This window comes from Pundamilia nyererei, unplaced genomic scaffold (assembly GCF_000239375.1).
Source record: "Pundamilia nyererei isolate P.nyererei 1_Seehausen unplaced genomic scaffold, PunNye1.0 scaffold00190, whole genome shotgun sequence".
Lineage (NCBI taxonomy): Eukaryota > Metazoa > Chordata > Actinopteri > Cichliformes > Cichlidae > Pundamilia > Pundamilia nyererei.
Genome location: NW_005187591.1, coordinates 431,269 through 444,428, shown reverse-complemented (window position 1 = coordinate 444,428; position 13,160 = coordinate 431,269). Strand labels below are relative to the sequence as shown.

Sequence of the window (13,160 nt, the reverse complement as noted above, 5' to 3'; positions counted from 1 at the left end):
GTAATGATGCACTGTGATGAGATTAAGTGCTGTGTTTTCCATTTTTTTAAGGGTGCCTTAACACGCCTACGTGAACAGTTATTCTCAGGTCACTTTCAGGAGATAGGAATATAAATAATAATAATAATGGAGCAGACTCTCAGCTGCAGATGCTTCTGCCTCTGGGAGGCTCTCCCAGAGAGATGCTTGCCTTTTCCCTTTCGTCACTCTGGGTATCGTAATCAAATTGTTATATTTAGCTTGCAGATTAGGGGGATGTCTGCAGCCTCAAATGCTCTGAATATGGCTGAACAGCCATTTCAACTGCCCTTTCTCTTTTCATTACTGAGACATTTGACAACAGAGTCTGGCTTTATTTACATTAACTTAATCTCCTCGCTGCCCTATCGCTGTCCTAAAATAACAGTGTGCACAGCTCTTAGATACTCTCAGGTCCTGCACGTGCCACATTTCCAGCTGATGTTTATCATGTTTGAACTGTTTCCAGGCAGATATTTCTGTGAGTGTGGTTTAGTCTGTTCATTTAAAGTTAAAAAGAGCTAACATGAGTGAAGAGGCATGTTAGTGGGTATTTGCAGTATAAAGTTTAGCCACTGGGTGGGTGTAAAGAGAAGGGGAAAGGTAAGGAAAAAGATGGGGAAGTGTATGTCTCCCCCTGGTGATCTAAACCAAAATTCCAACTGGAACTTTGAAAAATAAAAAATAGTGTGGAGAAGAGAAACACTGGGAATTATTATTGAATCAGAATGCAGCTTGACACATTTCTGTTGCATTGTTGTGATGCTTTGGTGCCTTTGTTTTTTTTTTGTATCTCTTGATAACACTTGTCTTATTCTCATTATTTTGTTTCCTTATGGAATTAAAACCAGGTAAGTAAGCGATTTCTTTGCTCTCACCCTTGTTGCTAACAGAGATATGACCAGTGTTAGCTTTAACAGTCATGACTGAAACAAAAGAAGATAACTGACAATTTATTCTTAAAAGTTTTTTTTTCGTATATGAAATTTATTTGATGTGTTGCATCCTTGACTTAAAATTTATCAACTCTGTTTTTCCTATCTTTCCGATTTCAGGGCCGTCCTGGGCCTCTTGGTCCGCAGGGCCCACAGGGGCCACCTGGGCGAACAGGAGAGGAAGGCATCCAAGGCCCAAAGGGGCAGAAAGGCGACCGTGGTCGTGATGGAAACATAGGTCCTAAAGGAAGCGTGGTAAGTGCTCATGTCTCATCTCTGTAAACTATTAAACACATGACAATGACAGCTATGTTGTTTAATGTGCAATTCTTGTTGCTCCACAGGGAATGACTGGCATACCTGGCTTCTCTGGCATCAACGGTATTCCTGTAAGTACACCATGCTGTCGGGATGAACGTTGTGGGAGAGTGTTCAGTTTAATTGAATTCAAAATAATGTATACAACACCAAATTAGACCAACAGTTGCCTCAGTGCACTTATTGCATATTGTAAGGTAGACCCTACAATAATACATGCAGAGAAAAACCCAACAATCATATGAGCCCCTATGAGCAAGCACTTTGGCGAGAGTGGGAAGGAAAAACTCCCTTTTAACAGGAAGAAACCTCCAGCAGAACCAGGCTCAGTGAGGGCAGCCATCTGCCGCGACTGGTTGGGGTGAGAGAAGGAAAACAGTGTTGATTCTGCTTGTGTCGCTCTCTCTGCAGGGACACCCAGGACAAGCTGGGCCCAGAGGGAAGCCAGGTGCAGATGGCTGTAACGGGACTCATGGAGATTCAGGGGCACCAGGATTTCCCGGCTCTCAAGGCTCCCAAGGTTTTCCTGTGCGTAATGCCAAGTCTGCTTAGATAGTTATTAATACAAAGAGACTGATGTCCCGTAAGTTACTATATATTTTGTTTTCAACTCTCAGGGACAACCAGGCAGGAAAGGAGAGATGGGAGACAATCTGGAGATCAGTGTGTACATGCGGCGATTCAGGGTGAGAAAGAGGACTCCACACCAAACCTGCCTTTTCTTAAGGAGAACATCCGAGTGTAACACATTATATTCATGGCGTGACAAGACTTAATCCATATAATATCAAACTTACTAACTTTATGCATCTTTAACCGTCCCTCCTCAGGGTGATCCCGGCACACCAGGATTTGATGGAGCATTTGTAAGATCCTTTAACGAACCTAGAAAATTACTTTTATCTGGTTGCAGTGTCTCCCAAAGATCTGCGATTTGATCCCTTTTTTTTATTCAGGGGTTTCCAGGAGATCCAGGGTCAAGAGGTTACAGAGGCGTGCAAGGACCAAAGGTTCACATCTTTCAATTCATTAGTTTAGTTGTTATTTTATATTTTCAGACCTGTTATTATGTAACGTGATTGATACGAATATCCTTCTGTCTTCTCCCAGGGTCCCCCAGGTCCTCCAGGTCCTCCTGGACCAAAGGTAAGGCAGCAATATTAAATAAACACTTATGTAGACACATCATTAGGCTTTTTGCCTTCAGAATTGTCACAATTTTTCATTGCATATGAAAAATTGAAAAATAGTGTGATACTATCATAGTGATATGATAGTATCACACATTTATATCTCAGCAGATTGTCATGTCTTCATTCTTGAATACATGCTGGCATGTGATTGGCTGATTAGATATTTTAATTAATGAGCACTGGATAAAGTGCACATAATGAAGTGACCAGTGAGTGAATGTAATGTGTTTAAAATAAACATTCAAATTATGTTTTCTTTCTGACAGGGTACGATGACCAGAGTCATTAAGGGACTCAGGGGAGATCTAGTGAGTGATCATTTGTGATTGTGTGTGTGTGTGTGTGTGTGTGTGTGTTGCTACTTCAATAACTGTAAATGTGTGAAAAACATATATGCATCTCTTTTACATTTCATTGGGTATTAAAAGTATTTTTTTCTTTTAATTCCTGAATATTTGTCTGGCAGCTACACAAATACAGATTCATTTTCAAACTGGGGACAGATGTTGGTGAAGTGTTAGCAGCACAGCTACAGAAGCAATTCTGCTCTAAGAGTGTGAGGTGGTGATCGATTTTTAAAAGCTTTTATAGGGAAAATATCCAGTGTTACATCATAAAACAATGAAAATCAAAGAAAAAAGTAAAAAAAAAAAAAAAAAAAAGGTATTTTGTAGTAAATCTATCTTCTAAGTAGGACTGTGCAACAGTCTGGTGGCACCACTGATGTCTTTATATTTGTGTTGCAAGAAGCTAGAGGTTGTTTTGTTTTTCATTATTAAAATAGTCTTGAACAAGACTTCACCAGGCTCTCTGAAATTTATTTGTTTGTTTGTTTGTTTGTTTGTTTGTTTGGGACATTGGCTGCGTTTTCACTCAATCTCCTTACCTGACCATTTTCAGAGGAATGTGGTTCTGTTTTTTAGTCAATTAGACATAAAAAAGACACCTAACAGCAGTGAGGCAAGTAAAGGTGGACCCTGAGTGGCTTTAATGCAGAAATCTCTTCAAAACATTACACTATGACACTCGGCGAACTCTGGAGCGTAAACTAACCCAGTGTTTCCCAACCTTTTGGAGCCACAACACATATTTCACATTGGAAAAATCACACGGCACACAAGCAAACAAAAATGTCACAAAAAGTATATTTATTGAAATATAATGAAAATTTACTCTCATTTTACTTACTTGGTGTGAACCCTGGGCCTGTTTAGTTGAGCCAGGTCAGACTAATCACATCATCTTCAAATAATTATCCATCGCCATTACCTGTGACGTTGTCTCACTCGCAGCATGGCTATGTACTTTTGTATTTCTTTGTCGCCTTCTTCTGTTTTACTGGCAGTTGCCAACCAATGACTGTAGAAAACAGTCTTTTCTGTTGGCTACCCACCTAACTGTAACAAGCAGCTGTACTGCCCTCAAGTGGAAGATAATGTAATTGTTCTGCCTGTCACTACACACCATTCACTTATAATACCAATCAGGTGAAGTTGGATAATCTTCACACAGTGGTTGGGAAACACTGAATTAACCTATACGTCTGTAATGGGACGCAGAACACACAGGAAACACAGCTTTATGGGAAGGTTTGACAACAACATAACCAAGAACAGAGGAAGGCTGAACACTTAAATACACACAAGGCAATAAGGCACAAAAGCGACACCAGGGAACACAACTGAATAGAATCTACTAATAAGACGGAGGGAACAAAACTGAACGTGAAGCACATGAGACGAAGACTAGCAAAATAAAACAGGAAGTGACAAACAAAGAGACAGACTAGACAAGACAAGACTCAGGAAACACAGGCTGGCTAAAAAAAAAAAAGTAACAAAAAACAAAAGCCAGAACACTAACTGGAAATAGAAATTTACAGAAACTCAAGGACTCAATCACCATCAAAGACGTAGTGCTCCAGCAAAACCAAAAACATAACTACAAGAACACCGAAAACGCAGCAGCAAATCTCTTAAGCCAGAACAAAGAATAAAAAACTCAAAACACTGTGTCAATGACGCAGGAGCCATGACACTGTTGTGTTTACACATAACAGAAAATGTAGCAGAGAACCAACTGTAATGGTATGTTTAGGCACTTTGTTACTAACAACCTGCCACAAAATCACATCGTTTGTTCCTTTTTCTTTGAATGAATTTATGAAGAAAAATGCCAAAGATAAAACAGTTTGCCAGGCATAACAGTTTGGGGTTTATTTTGCATCAGCAAGGTTATTACCAAATAAATATTACGTGTCATATCTCAGCAGGATGTCCTTAAAAATTTTAAGAAACTGGACTAGTGGAGGACAAAATAGGATGCCTGCAGGAGGTGAACAAAATTCATATCTTTAAGAAACAGGCTGGCTGTAAAGAAGCCATTCTTAAGAAAGGGGAAACGGCGAGAAAAGGATGAAGTATAATATATTTTTATATTTTTCATATATTTTGCTGCTAACAGTTCTGTGTATGTATGCTCTCACCACAGGGAGAAATTGGACCCCCAGGGCCTCCAGGAAACGATACACATGAGCAAGTTCTGTTCAATGCAACTGAATTTCAGGTCCTCATTTTTGCTCATAAACCTTTGAAGATAAAATGAAAGGGAGCGTCACAAGCACTAACATATATCATAAAAATACTTTGTTTTAGGGTCATCCTGGAGACAAAGGTGTAAAAGGAGAAAGAGGGGCGCTGGTATGTTACCACTAATGACTCATCATACACATTTAGATCACAAACACAGATATAACACATCCACGTAAGTGCGATGTTCATCATTATTATTATTTCTAATTAACTGGATTTATTTTGTGTGATTTCAGGCAGACAACAAAGGAGAGCGTGGAATAAAAGGAATGCCTGGACCACGGGTTAGCTCAGCATACTTCTAAACATGCTATCAAACCACTTTCCTTTGTCCTGCTGTTATGTCATCTGCTGCTTTGGTTTCTGTTCTAGGGTCCACCTGGTGCAAATGGAAGACCTGGACGAAAGGTAAAAAGAGATGTCACGTTATGGTTGTATTCTTAAAATAATATAAAACACAGTTTATTAATCTGACAATCACATCTCTCTGTAGGGTGATTACGGTGAAAGAGGACCAAGAGGCAGAGATGGTCCTAAGGTGAGCACCTGATGCTGTTTCATTTCTTTTCTAAATGACTGGTCAACAGAAGGTGTAGACAGTTATTTAGAATAAATGGCTTAGTTATGATATTGTGATTAAAAACAGCACAATGTGCACGTGACAGTCACACACAGACAGTCAAATATCTTATTAGTTGAAGTACCAAGGAGTACAGAAAGACTTAGGATGCATTTGTGTTTCAGGGTGTTATTGGTGACCCAGGAGAGGTGATTTCACAAGGGCCTTTTTGGGACTCAGCGGGTAAGTAACTAACACAAGAGAAACAGTCAAATAATGAGTCAGTGGAAACCAGAAAAATTATTTTGATTAAGATAAATCTGAAACTGTGCTGATAAGCCACTCAATGGAATGAGGCAAGTTTACTAAGGTCAAAGGTCAAGTGACTCTAAAGAAGGTTATTGTAGTCTACATGAGCTCAGATTTCAGTCAAGGCTCTTGTCCAGGAGGGATGTCAACACAACATTTGTTCATGGCATCTGGTTGAGGGTACATTAGAAATCTTTGTTATACTGACATGGAAACAAAGATGGTCCAACATTAATAAAGTGACACTGAAATCAGTATTATAAAGTAACGCAACAAAGACTAATTCTATACGAACAGTGTTACAGAGTTTGGTTTACCATTGTCTGAATGATTTCTTAGCAAACCATGCCTGGAAGCTGTTGATGTTACCTTTTGCGTAAATGCTAAAAAATGCTTCCTGTGTTTTCTTTGACTTTATAAGCCGGTCCTCCTGGTGAGAAAGGTTTACCTGGAGAGAGGGGTTCGATTGGAGACCAAGGTGTTCCTGGTCTGCCAGGACTTCCTGCCTCTGAAGAACAACAAGGTATGTAAACAGAAGCTTTCGAAGGACACGAAACCTTTGACTTAAACAACATCGCAGTTGTTATGAAAAGAGCAGCTGACTGCTGCACGTTCATACTGGTTATTTGTGGCTCGACCTGCTAACAGGTGAACAGCCCTTTAAAGCCAAGTATATCATATTTGATATATGAGCTTTTGAGGCTTTTACATTATCAGTGTGATTTTTGTTTCTCCCTGAAAAATCGAAAGAAACAGCACAATAGATTTTAAGGACTAAATTGCAAAAAAAAAAAATGCCTGCATTTTCTGGCAATTATTTCATGGTTCAGGCCTTAAAAGGATCATGTGAACAGATCCCAAAAAACTATGTGGGGCAAAGATTCTGTTATTATGTTTTGACGGGAAAGTGTGGGAAACGTTAAAAACCCTGGCCGGTTGCCTGGAGTTTGATATAACTAACATCAATAAACACAAACTTAGGAAGCTGGTCTTATGGGCCTTTGTAATAATCTTCTGTGTACTCCCTTCTTCTATCCCAACAACTGTAAAAAATAAAACTGTCATTTCAGCTGCTGTTCTCTCTAGTAAGCACCACCAGGTTTCTACCGATGTGGTAAAAGATCAGCATTTGCCTTTTTGAGTCACACGTTGTTTGTAAGACTCATAAGTAGTTTCCCTTTTCACGTCATATGGAGAAATAAAATGGCCAAAAACTCCACCTCTACCACCTTCACCTTCACCCAGTTACAGTAGTAGTATTAGTTTCCCAGGCCTTGTTGGAGTTGCGTTTTCACTGTGGAGGAACCATCTGTCAAAATCTGCCTAACTTGTGACTTTGTGGTGACTCACATTTTCCCCTTGGGCGTAGCCCAAGCAGAAAAAGATGGGAATGGGTTAACCTCCACTTGCCTTTTGATGACAGTGTTTCCTACTACATACTTCAGAAAACTGTCTGCCCTGCTGTGCTCACTTCTGAAAAGTAGCGTCAATCAAAATGAGTGATATCGTCTCAGTGCTTCGGATGAAGGACAAGAGATATAAATAGCCATGCAGTCCAGGTCTCTTTCACTGAGCCAAAATACAGAAGCAGTGTGTGATGAACTAAGTACACCCAATGATAAGGTAACCAAAGTCATGCGGCCATGCTCTTTTTAAAGAGAAAAGCATTCTCCTGGCAACTCTCCCAAAGAAACCTGCAGTCTTTTTCTTATTCTACTGTCATGAACTTTAACGGCTAACATGCTAACTGAGGTCTGTGGAGGCTGAGCTCTTGGGTTTGTTTGATTCTTTGAACATTGTATTCTGACATTCGGGTTAATTTGCTGGCTCCTGCCTACTACTTACCTTTGTAATTCCTATGGAGGCAGTAAGGTTGTACTTAGTTCTTCACACAGCAGCTTTTGCTTTCTGTAATACATGTTATGTTGTTGTTCATCTTTGGTTGTATATAAATCAATAAATCAATCTGGAAAGCCCTGCTTTTTATCATGTCCTGATACTTAAAACTAAAACTTGGAAAATAGCTGTTGGTTTTTTTTTACATATGAAACTACTAGGTAATCCTATTTGATGTTATAGGTTGAGAGTTCCTTGTTTGACTTTCCAAAGTTAATAGAAATTGGAATGATTTAAGCCAGGGGTGTCAGACTCGAGACCTCGAGGGCCGGTGTCCTGCAGATGTATCCTTAATGCAACACAGCTGATTTAAATGGCTAAACTACCTCCTCAGCGTGTCTTGAAGTTCTCCAGAGGCTGGTAATGAACTAATCATTTATTCAGGTTTGTTGACCCAGGGTGAGATTTCAAAAACCTGCAGGACGCCTCCCCTTGAGGTCTAGAGCCTGATACCCCTGATTTAAGCAACTTTAACACTATATTTGTACCACTGTGATAGGAGGCGTGTGCCGATGTCAAAACTCCTGGACTGTTGTTATAACCACAGAAATAACTTCTGAAAACGTTGTTTGTTTCCATCAGTCTTCGTTTTGTTCGGGCCAGAAGGTTTTGCTGGAGATAAAGGAGACAAGGGCCAACAAGGTGAACCAGGACGCCCTGCTCTCAGTGCAGGACCACAGGGAGTCAAGGGGCGCAGCGGGGAGATGGGCCCTCCTGGACCAAAAGGGACATGTGAGGGAATCAGGTTACTTTTATTGTTGTCTCTGTTTGTAAAATCTGTTACATCTTTATGTATTATACTTTTATTTGCCTTTAGGGGGAGAGTACCACAAGGGAGCACCAGGTGAGAGAGGAAGGCCTGGAAACGCAGGCTCCAAAGGACCAAAAGGTGAAGTAGTAGTTTTCTAAACTGTTAATATTCTAAATAAATAAAAAAAGCAGTCATTTAATCAGAACAATTTCCTCCTGTGTACGTTTAGGTGATCATGGAGAATGTCAGTGCAACGTTGTAAATGCTATACCTGGTTTACTCGGCCGTCCCGGTGATCCTGGCGATCCGGGGATGACTGGAGAGTTTGGTCAGGAAGGTGATCCAGGAGATCCAGGTCTCCAAGGAGACGAAGGGTTCGCAGTAAGGCAAAATTAAAAAAAAAAGACAAACTCTACTTGTACAGACAAAAAAAACCCCAAACATCTCCTTATTCCCCTCCGCTTTGTTCTCTTGTGCTATAGGGATTTCCTGGGCTCGATGGTTTGCCAGGCCCAAAAGGTCGTAAGGGGGACACAACTATCGCCAAAGAGAAAGGTGCCTCTTATTTTATTTTTGTCTTATTTCAGATCAACAGTAGAGTTACAAGTGAGCAAGAAAAGAAATACCATGTTTATTTGTGTTTGTGGTTGTTTGCATGCCTGGCAATGTCTTTGTATTCCCAACAGGACATCACGGTGACCCAGGAGATTTAGGAAAAGATGGTGAGCCAGGAGCACCTGGGGCTCCAGGCAGAAGCGGTCAGGCTGGTTTGCCTGGCAACCGAGGTCCTCCAGTGAGTCCATCACTATTTCACATTGTCTTTACCTTTAAAAAAGTCTCCTACTCTGTGATTTGCATCTTATCCTAAACTATTTGTTGCTCATTTGTTCCCTTTACTTGCCTCGCTTGAGTACCAACAATCTTAAAATGCAGTGATTGTGATGGTCCATATAAATAGGGAGAAGGACCCAGGGGAGAACGTGGGGACAAAGGTTTCCCAGGTGTTTCTGGTCGACCGGGCGCAGTAGGGTTGAGCGGAGAACCAGGTCTAAATCTTGAGGGTGTCAAAGGTGTGCGTGGCTTACCTGGTGATGACGGTCTCACTGGCTATGATGGAAGTCCAGGAACACCAGGCAGTCCAGGTAATGAGCTGCCTCCTTACCTACTTCTATTCTGTCTTATTTGTGGTGTTGCATATATCTCCTCTAAGGCTTTGTCTCCTTACAGGCATTTTACTCATTTTCACTCTACTAAATATTATATTTTATTTTGTCTTTTTTAAAATATTCTCTTTTGTCACTTCCTTTTGTCACAAGGAAGTCAAATGGGAATGACGATTAATGGCCGGTGTTTAAAAGAGGACGATGCATGTAGATTGTTTTCCATTTTATTGACTTTTCTTCCTTTGCCTCGTGCTATCTCTTTGTTGCAGGAGCTCCATCTCTCAAACCAGCTGCAGCTGAGCTTGTTTGAGATAATGCTTGTGCTTTTGAATAACTCTTATTTCGAATGCCTCTCTCTTTCATTCTCCCTCATTTGCAACTGAAAGGCGGCTGTAGTCTGACAGGAGGAGAAGGACAGGTGGATGTAACAGGTAGCATAACAATGTTTTCACCTTATTGCTTCGATTGTGACTACTCTGTTGTGCTTTGCTTCTAGGTTATTTGTTTGGGATGCATGATGAATTATGAAATGTTTAAAATATTTCAGTGTGTCCAGACACCAGCTAATGTAAGGATAAAGATAATGTCACTTTCTCAAAACCGTTCACGCTGGGCAGCAGTAAAAGTTCACCTTTACCAAAGTAGTTCTTTCTAAACACTTTGACGCACATTTAAAATCTTGTCCTGAATATCGTGTTTGTTATTTTCTTCTCAGGCCCTTGCGATACATTTGTAGGACCTCCTGGATCACCTGGACTTCCAGGGCCTACTGGATTATCAGGAGTTAAAGGTAAAATATCAAGACCCTGATGCTATGCTTTGTTCCTTGCAGGGGAACTATGTTTTGATACCTTCTTTTACGCTCGATCCAACAGGTCTTCCTGGCCAAAAAGGACCACAGGGTTTCTATGGAGTAAGGGGAACGAAAGGAGAATTAGGAGATCAAGGCATTGGTGGCCCCCCTGGACCACCAGGTGAAGACTGATAAGAAAATCCCAAGGGCCAGTTTTAGTAACAGTATACACTTGCACAAAACCTTCTTTTGGTGTTAAAAGGCTACTGTTGGTACTTCCTTAAGAGGCATAGTGTCAGTCTTTTAGTTTCTTTGAACCTTTTCTCTCATCAGGTTTTTGACCCACTAATTTGAGCTGCTTTTTGTTCATTGTGTTGGTTGCTGTTGATGAACTTGCTATGACTTTATTAATTTGTGCATTTTTAGGAGATCATCTGCAGACCTTTGCACTCCCATCAGCCCTTTTTTTTTGAGATTGTACTGTAGCATCATGCTAATTTTCCCCGTTTAGTAAATCTGGCCCCAACTGTGCAATAGTCCTGTAGATAGAACTGTTCTAATTGTTGGTTGAAATATTATCTTTAGTCTATATTTTCTTTTGTTGGTTCTTTAAACAGGTTTTACAGGCCCTCGTGGAGACTTGGGAACCCCAGGCAGTAAAGGCTCCGTAGGAGTCGCCGGCTCATCCGGTATGTCTGGTCGGCATGGAACACAGGGTGAAAAGGGTGTTCATGGAGAAATCTTGGATGCAATGCCTGGATCACCCGGAGACCCAGGACTGCCTGGACTTCGAGGGTTTAAAGGCCTATCGGGAGAACAAGGAGAACCAGGTTATCCAGGTAAGCAGTTTCTCTTTTTCATTTTTTCAAATCCCTAATTTGATAGGTATGATTCATGGTTTATATCCATCTACTTCTCCAGGAATGGGTGGCATGCCTGGTATGACTGGCTTAAAGGGTAAGGTTGGCCCTCCAGGGCTGCTGGGGGAGGAAGGAAAGCCTGGACCAGATGGCAATTTTGGCTATCCTGGTGATCCTGGGAGGACAGGTCCCCGAGGGCTACATGGTGCAGTTGGACACCCAGGTTAGAAGAATATACACACAGGTGTACATTTCCACAAATCTTCACATTTATGTCTGACATCCCTCTTGTCTTGTTGTCAGGTTTAACTGGAGAGAGGGGAAATGAAGGAGACCCAGGTCCTCCAGGACCTATTGGTTTAAAAGGTATCCCAGGGGAATTTGGAAATGATGGCGTCATCGGAGAGAGTGGTCCACCTGGTGATCCAGGATTTCCCGGTTTAAATGGACGCCCTGGCGTTCCAGGAATGAAGGGTTTGTTTCTTAATTAATCAAATGCTTAAGACCATAACAAAACACAAAATAAATTATGTGAACATGCCCACCATTTGTCAAAATGTTCTGTGGTTCCTCCATTTTAAGGATACAAAGGGTCACATGGCATGTCAGGTTTTGAGGGTCGTAGTGGTGATCTCGGATTGAAGGGCCACAGTGGACTGAAAGGAGAGTCGGGACTGCAAGGTGAAGTGGGCCTAAAAGGAATAAAAGGCCAAGGTGGAGAAAAAGGTGAGACTGGCACCTGTAGATTCCTTGAGCTGTTTTGAAACTGGACAAAAACTCAACAACTGACCACAACTGTCTGCTAGGTGATCGTGGTCTGACAGGACCTCCTGGGGAGAAACCAAAAGTTCCTCCACAGATGCTTGTTGAAATGAAAGGACTCAAGGGAGAGGGTGGACCTGTAGGAAATCAAGGTTTCATTGGGGCAAGAGGTGTGAAGCTCAAATCAAAATTTATTTCCTCCTTTTGTCTCAGTTCCTCTGCTCTCTCACCCCTAACTTTGGCACATCTTACTCTTTTCCAAAGGCTCTAAGGGTTTTCCCGGTGTGCCGGGGGAGGAGGGAACCCATGGTTTCCCCGGGGACCCCAGCAATGAGAAAGGATATCAAGGAGATCCAGGTTCACAGGGGCTACCAGGAATCAAAGGAATGCCAGGGATAACTGGAAACCGAGGAATTACTGGTTTCGGGGGAATGCCTGGTGTAAAGGTGAAACTATCAATAAAATGAATGTAATTCAGTTATCAAGGGGCAACATCCAGGTCTGAGTGAAGAAGTCAGCACCAAGATGTGGAAGTCTTCCAATACTCACTTGAGGAAGGCTCTAAAGCAAGTCAGCTGAAGTAACTGACTTATTGGAATGTCCAACTTTATCTCTATGAGACATCTATCCCGTGCACCTTACACTTTGCTAGTGCTGTACATGAACATGCTATGAGTATGCTTTTGTTAAACTCGCTTATATTTCCTGTGCTCAGCTAAGTTGTGAAAAAAAGTTTGAAACTGCAGACTTAATACTAGCATCCCTGGCTCTAAAAAAATTATCCCCTTGCACTAGTGTACAGGTGATGTAAAAGGCCCGTTCAGCTCATCATGCACTGTTTTCACCACGGCTAGTGCTAGCAGCATTTGCTAGCAGACAATGCACCTACCATCAGTAGTGCTGAAGCCAGTCCCTACAGGGAGTGCAGAATTATTAGGCAAATGAGTATTTTGTCCACATCATCCTCTTCATGCATGTTGTCTTACTCCAAGCTGTATAGGCTCGAAAGCCT

The 13,160-nt window shown here is 41.4% G+C and overlaps 1 protein-coding gene across 2 annotated transcripts in view; it reads left to right on the top strand.

Moving 5' to 3' along the window:
• The window catches only part of col4a2 (collagen, type IV, alpha 2), a 63,172-nt gene that overhangs the window by 41,343 nt on the left and 8,669 nt on the right, over window positions 1-13,160 (top strand). Inside the window, exons 5-34 of one of the 2 annotated variants that reach the window (XM_005747176.1) lie at window positions 1,074-1,208; window positions 1,298-1,342; window positions 1,683-1,799; window positions 1,889-1,957; window positions 2,102-2,137; window positions 2,228-2,281; window positions 2,382-2,417; window positions 2,731-2,772; window positions 4,955-5,029; window positions 5,119-5,163; window positions 5,292-5,339; window positions 5,428-5,463; window positions 5,549-5,593; window positions 5,800-5,857; window positions 6,345-6,446; window positions 8,402-8,551; window positions 8,637-8,708; window positions 8,800-8,951; window positions 9,053-9,125; window positions 9,257-9,363; window positions 9,529-9,712; window positions 10,120-10,164; window positions 10,449-10,523; window positions 10,609-10,707; window positions 11,144-11,365; window positions 11,448-11,609; window positions 11,690-11,860; window positions 11,969-12,112; window positions 12,193-12,318; window positions 12,413-12,594. In XM_005747176.1, coding sequence (XP_005747233.1) covers window positions 1,074-1,208; window positions 1,298-1,342; window positions 1,683-1,799; window positions 1,889-1,957; window positions 2,102-2,137; window positions 2,228-2,281; window positions 2,382-2,417; window positions 2,731-2,772; window positions 4,955-5,029; window positions 5,119-5,163; window positions 5,292-5,339; window positions 5,428-5,463; window positions 5,549-5,593; window positions 5,800-5,857; window positions 6,345-6,446; window positions 8,402-8,551; window positions 8,637-8,708; window positions 8,800-8,951; window positions 9,053-9,125; window positions 9,257-9,363; window positions 9,529-9,712; window positions 10,120-10,164; window positions 10,449-10,523; window positions 10,609-10,707; window positions 11,144-11,365; window positions 11,448-11,609; window positions 11,690-11,860; window positions 11,969-12,112; window positions 12,193-12,318; window positions 12,413-12,594 — 2,907 coding nt within the window. The remainder of the gene's footprint in view (window positions 1-1,073; window positions 1,209-1,297; window positions 1,343-1,682; window positions 1,800-1,888; window positions 1,958-2,101; window positions 2,138-2,227; window positions 2,282-2,381; window positions 2,418-2,730; window positions 2,773-4,954; window positions 5,030-5,118; window positions 5,164-5,291; window positions 5,340-5,427; window positions 5,464-5,548; window positions 5,594-5,799; window positions 5,858-6,344; window positions 6,447-8,401; window positions 8,552-8,636; window positions 8,709-8,799; window positions 8,952-9,052; window positions 9,126-9,256; window positions 9,364-9,528; window positions 9,713-10,119; window positions 10,165-10,448; window positions 10,524-10,608; window positions 10,708-11,143; window positions 11,366-11,447; window positions 11,610-11,689; window positions 11,861-11,968; window positions 12,113-12,192; window positions 12,319-12,412; window positions 12,595-13,160) is intronic. The other variant, XM_005747177.1, reaches the window with a different exon arrangement.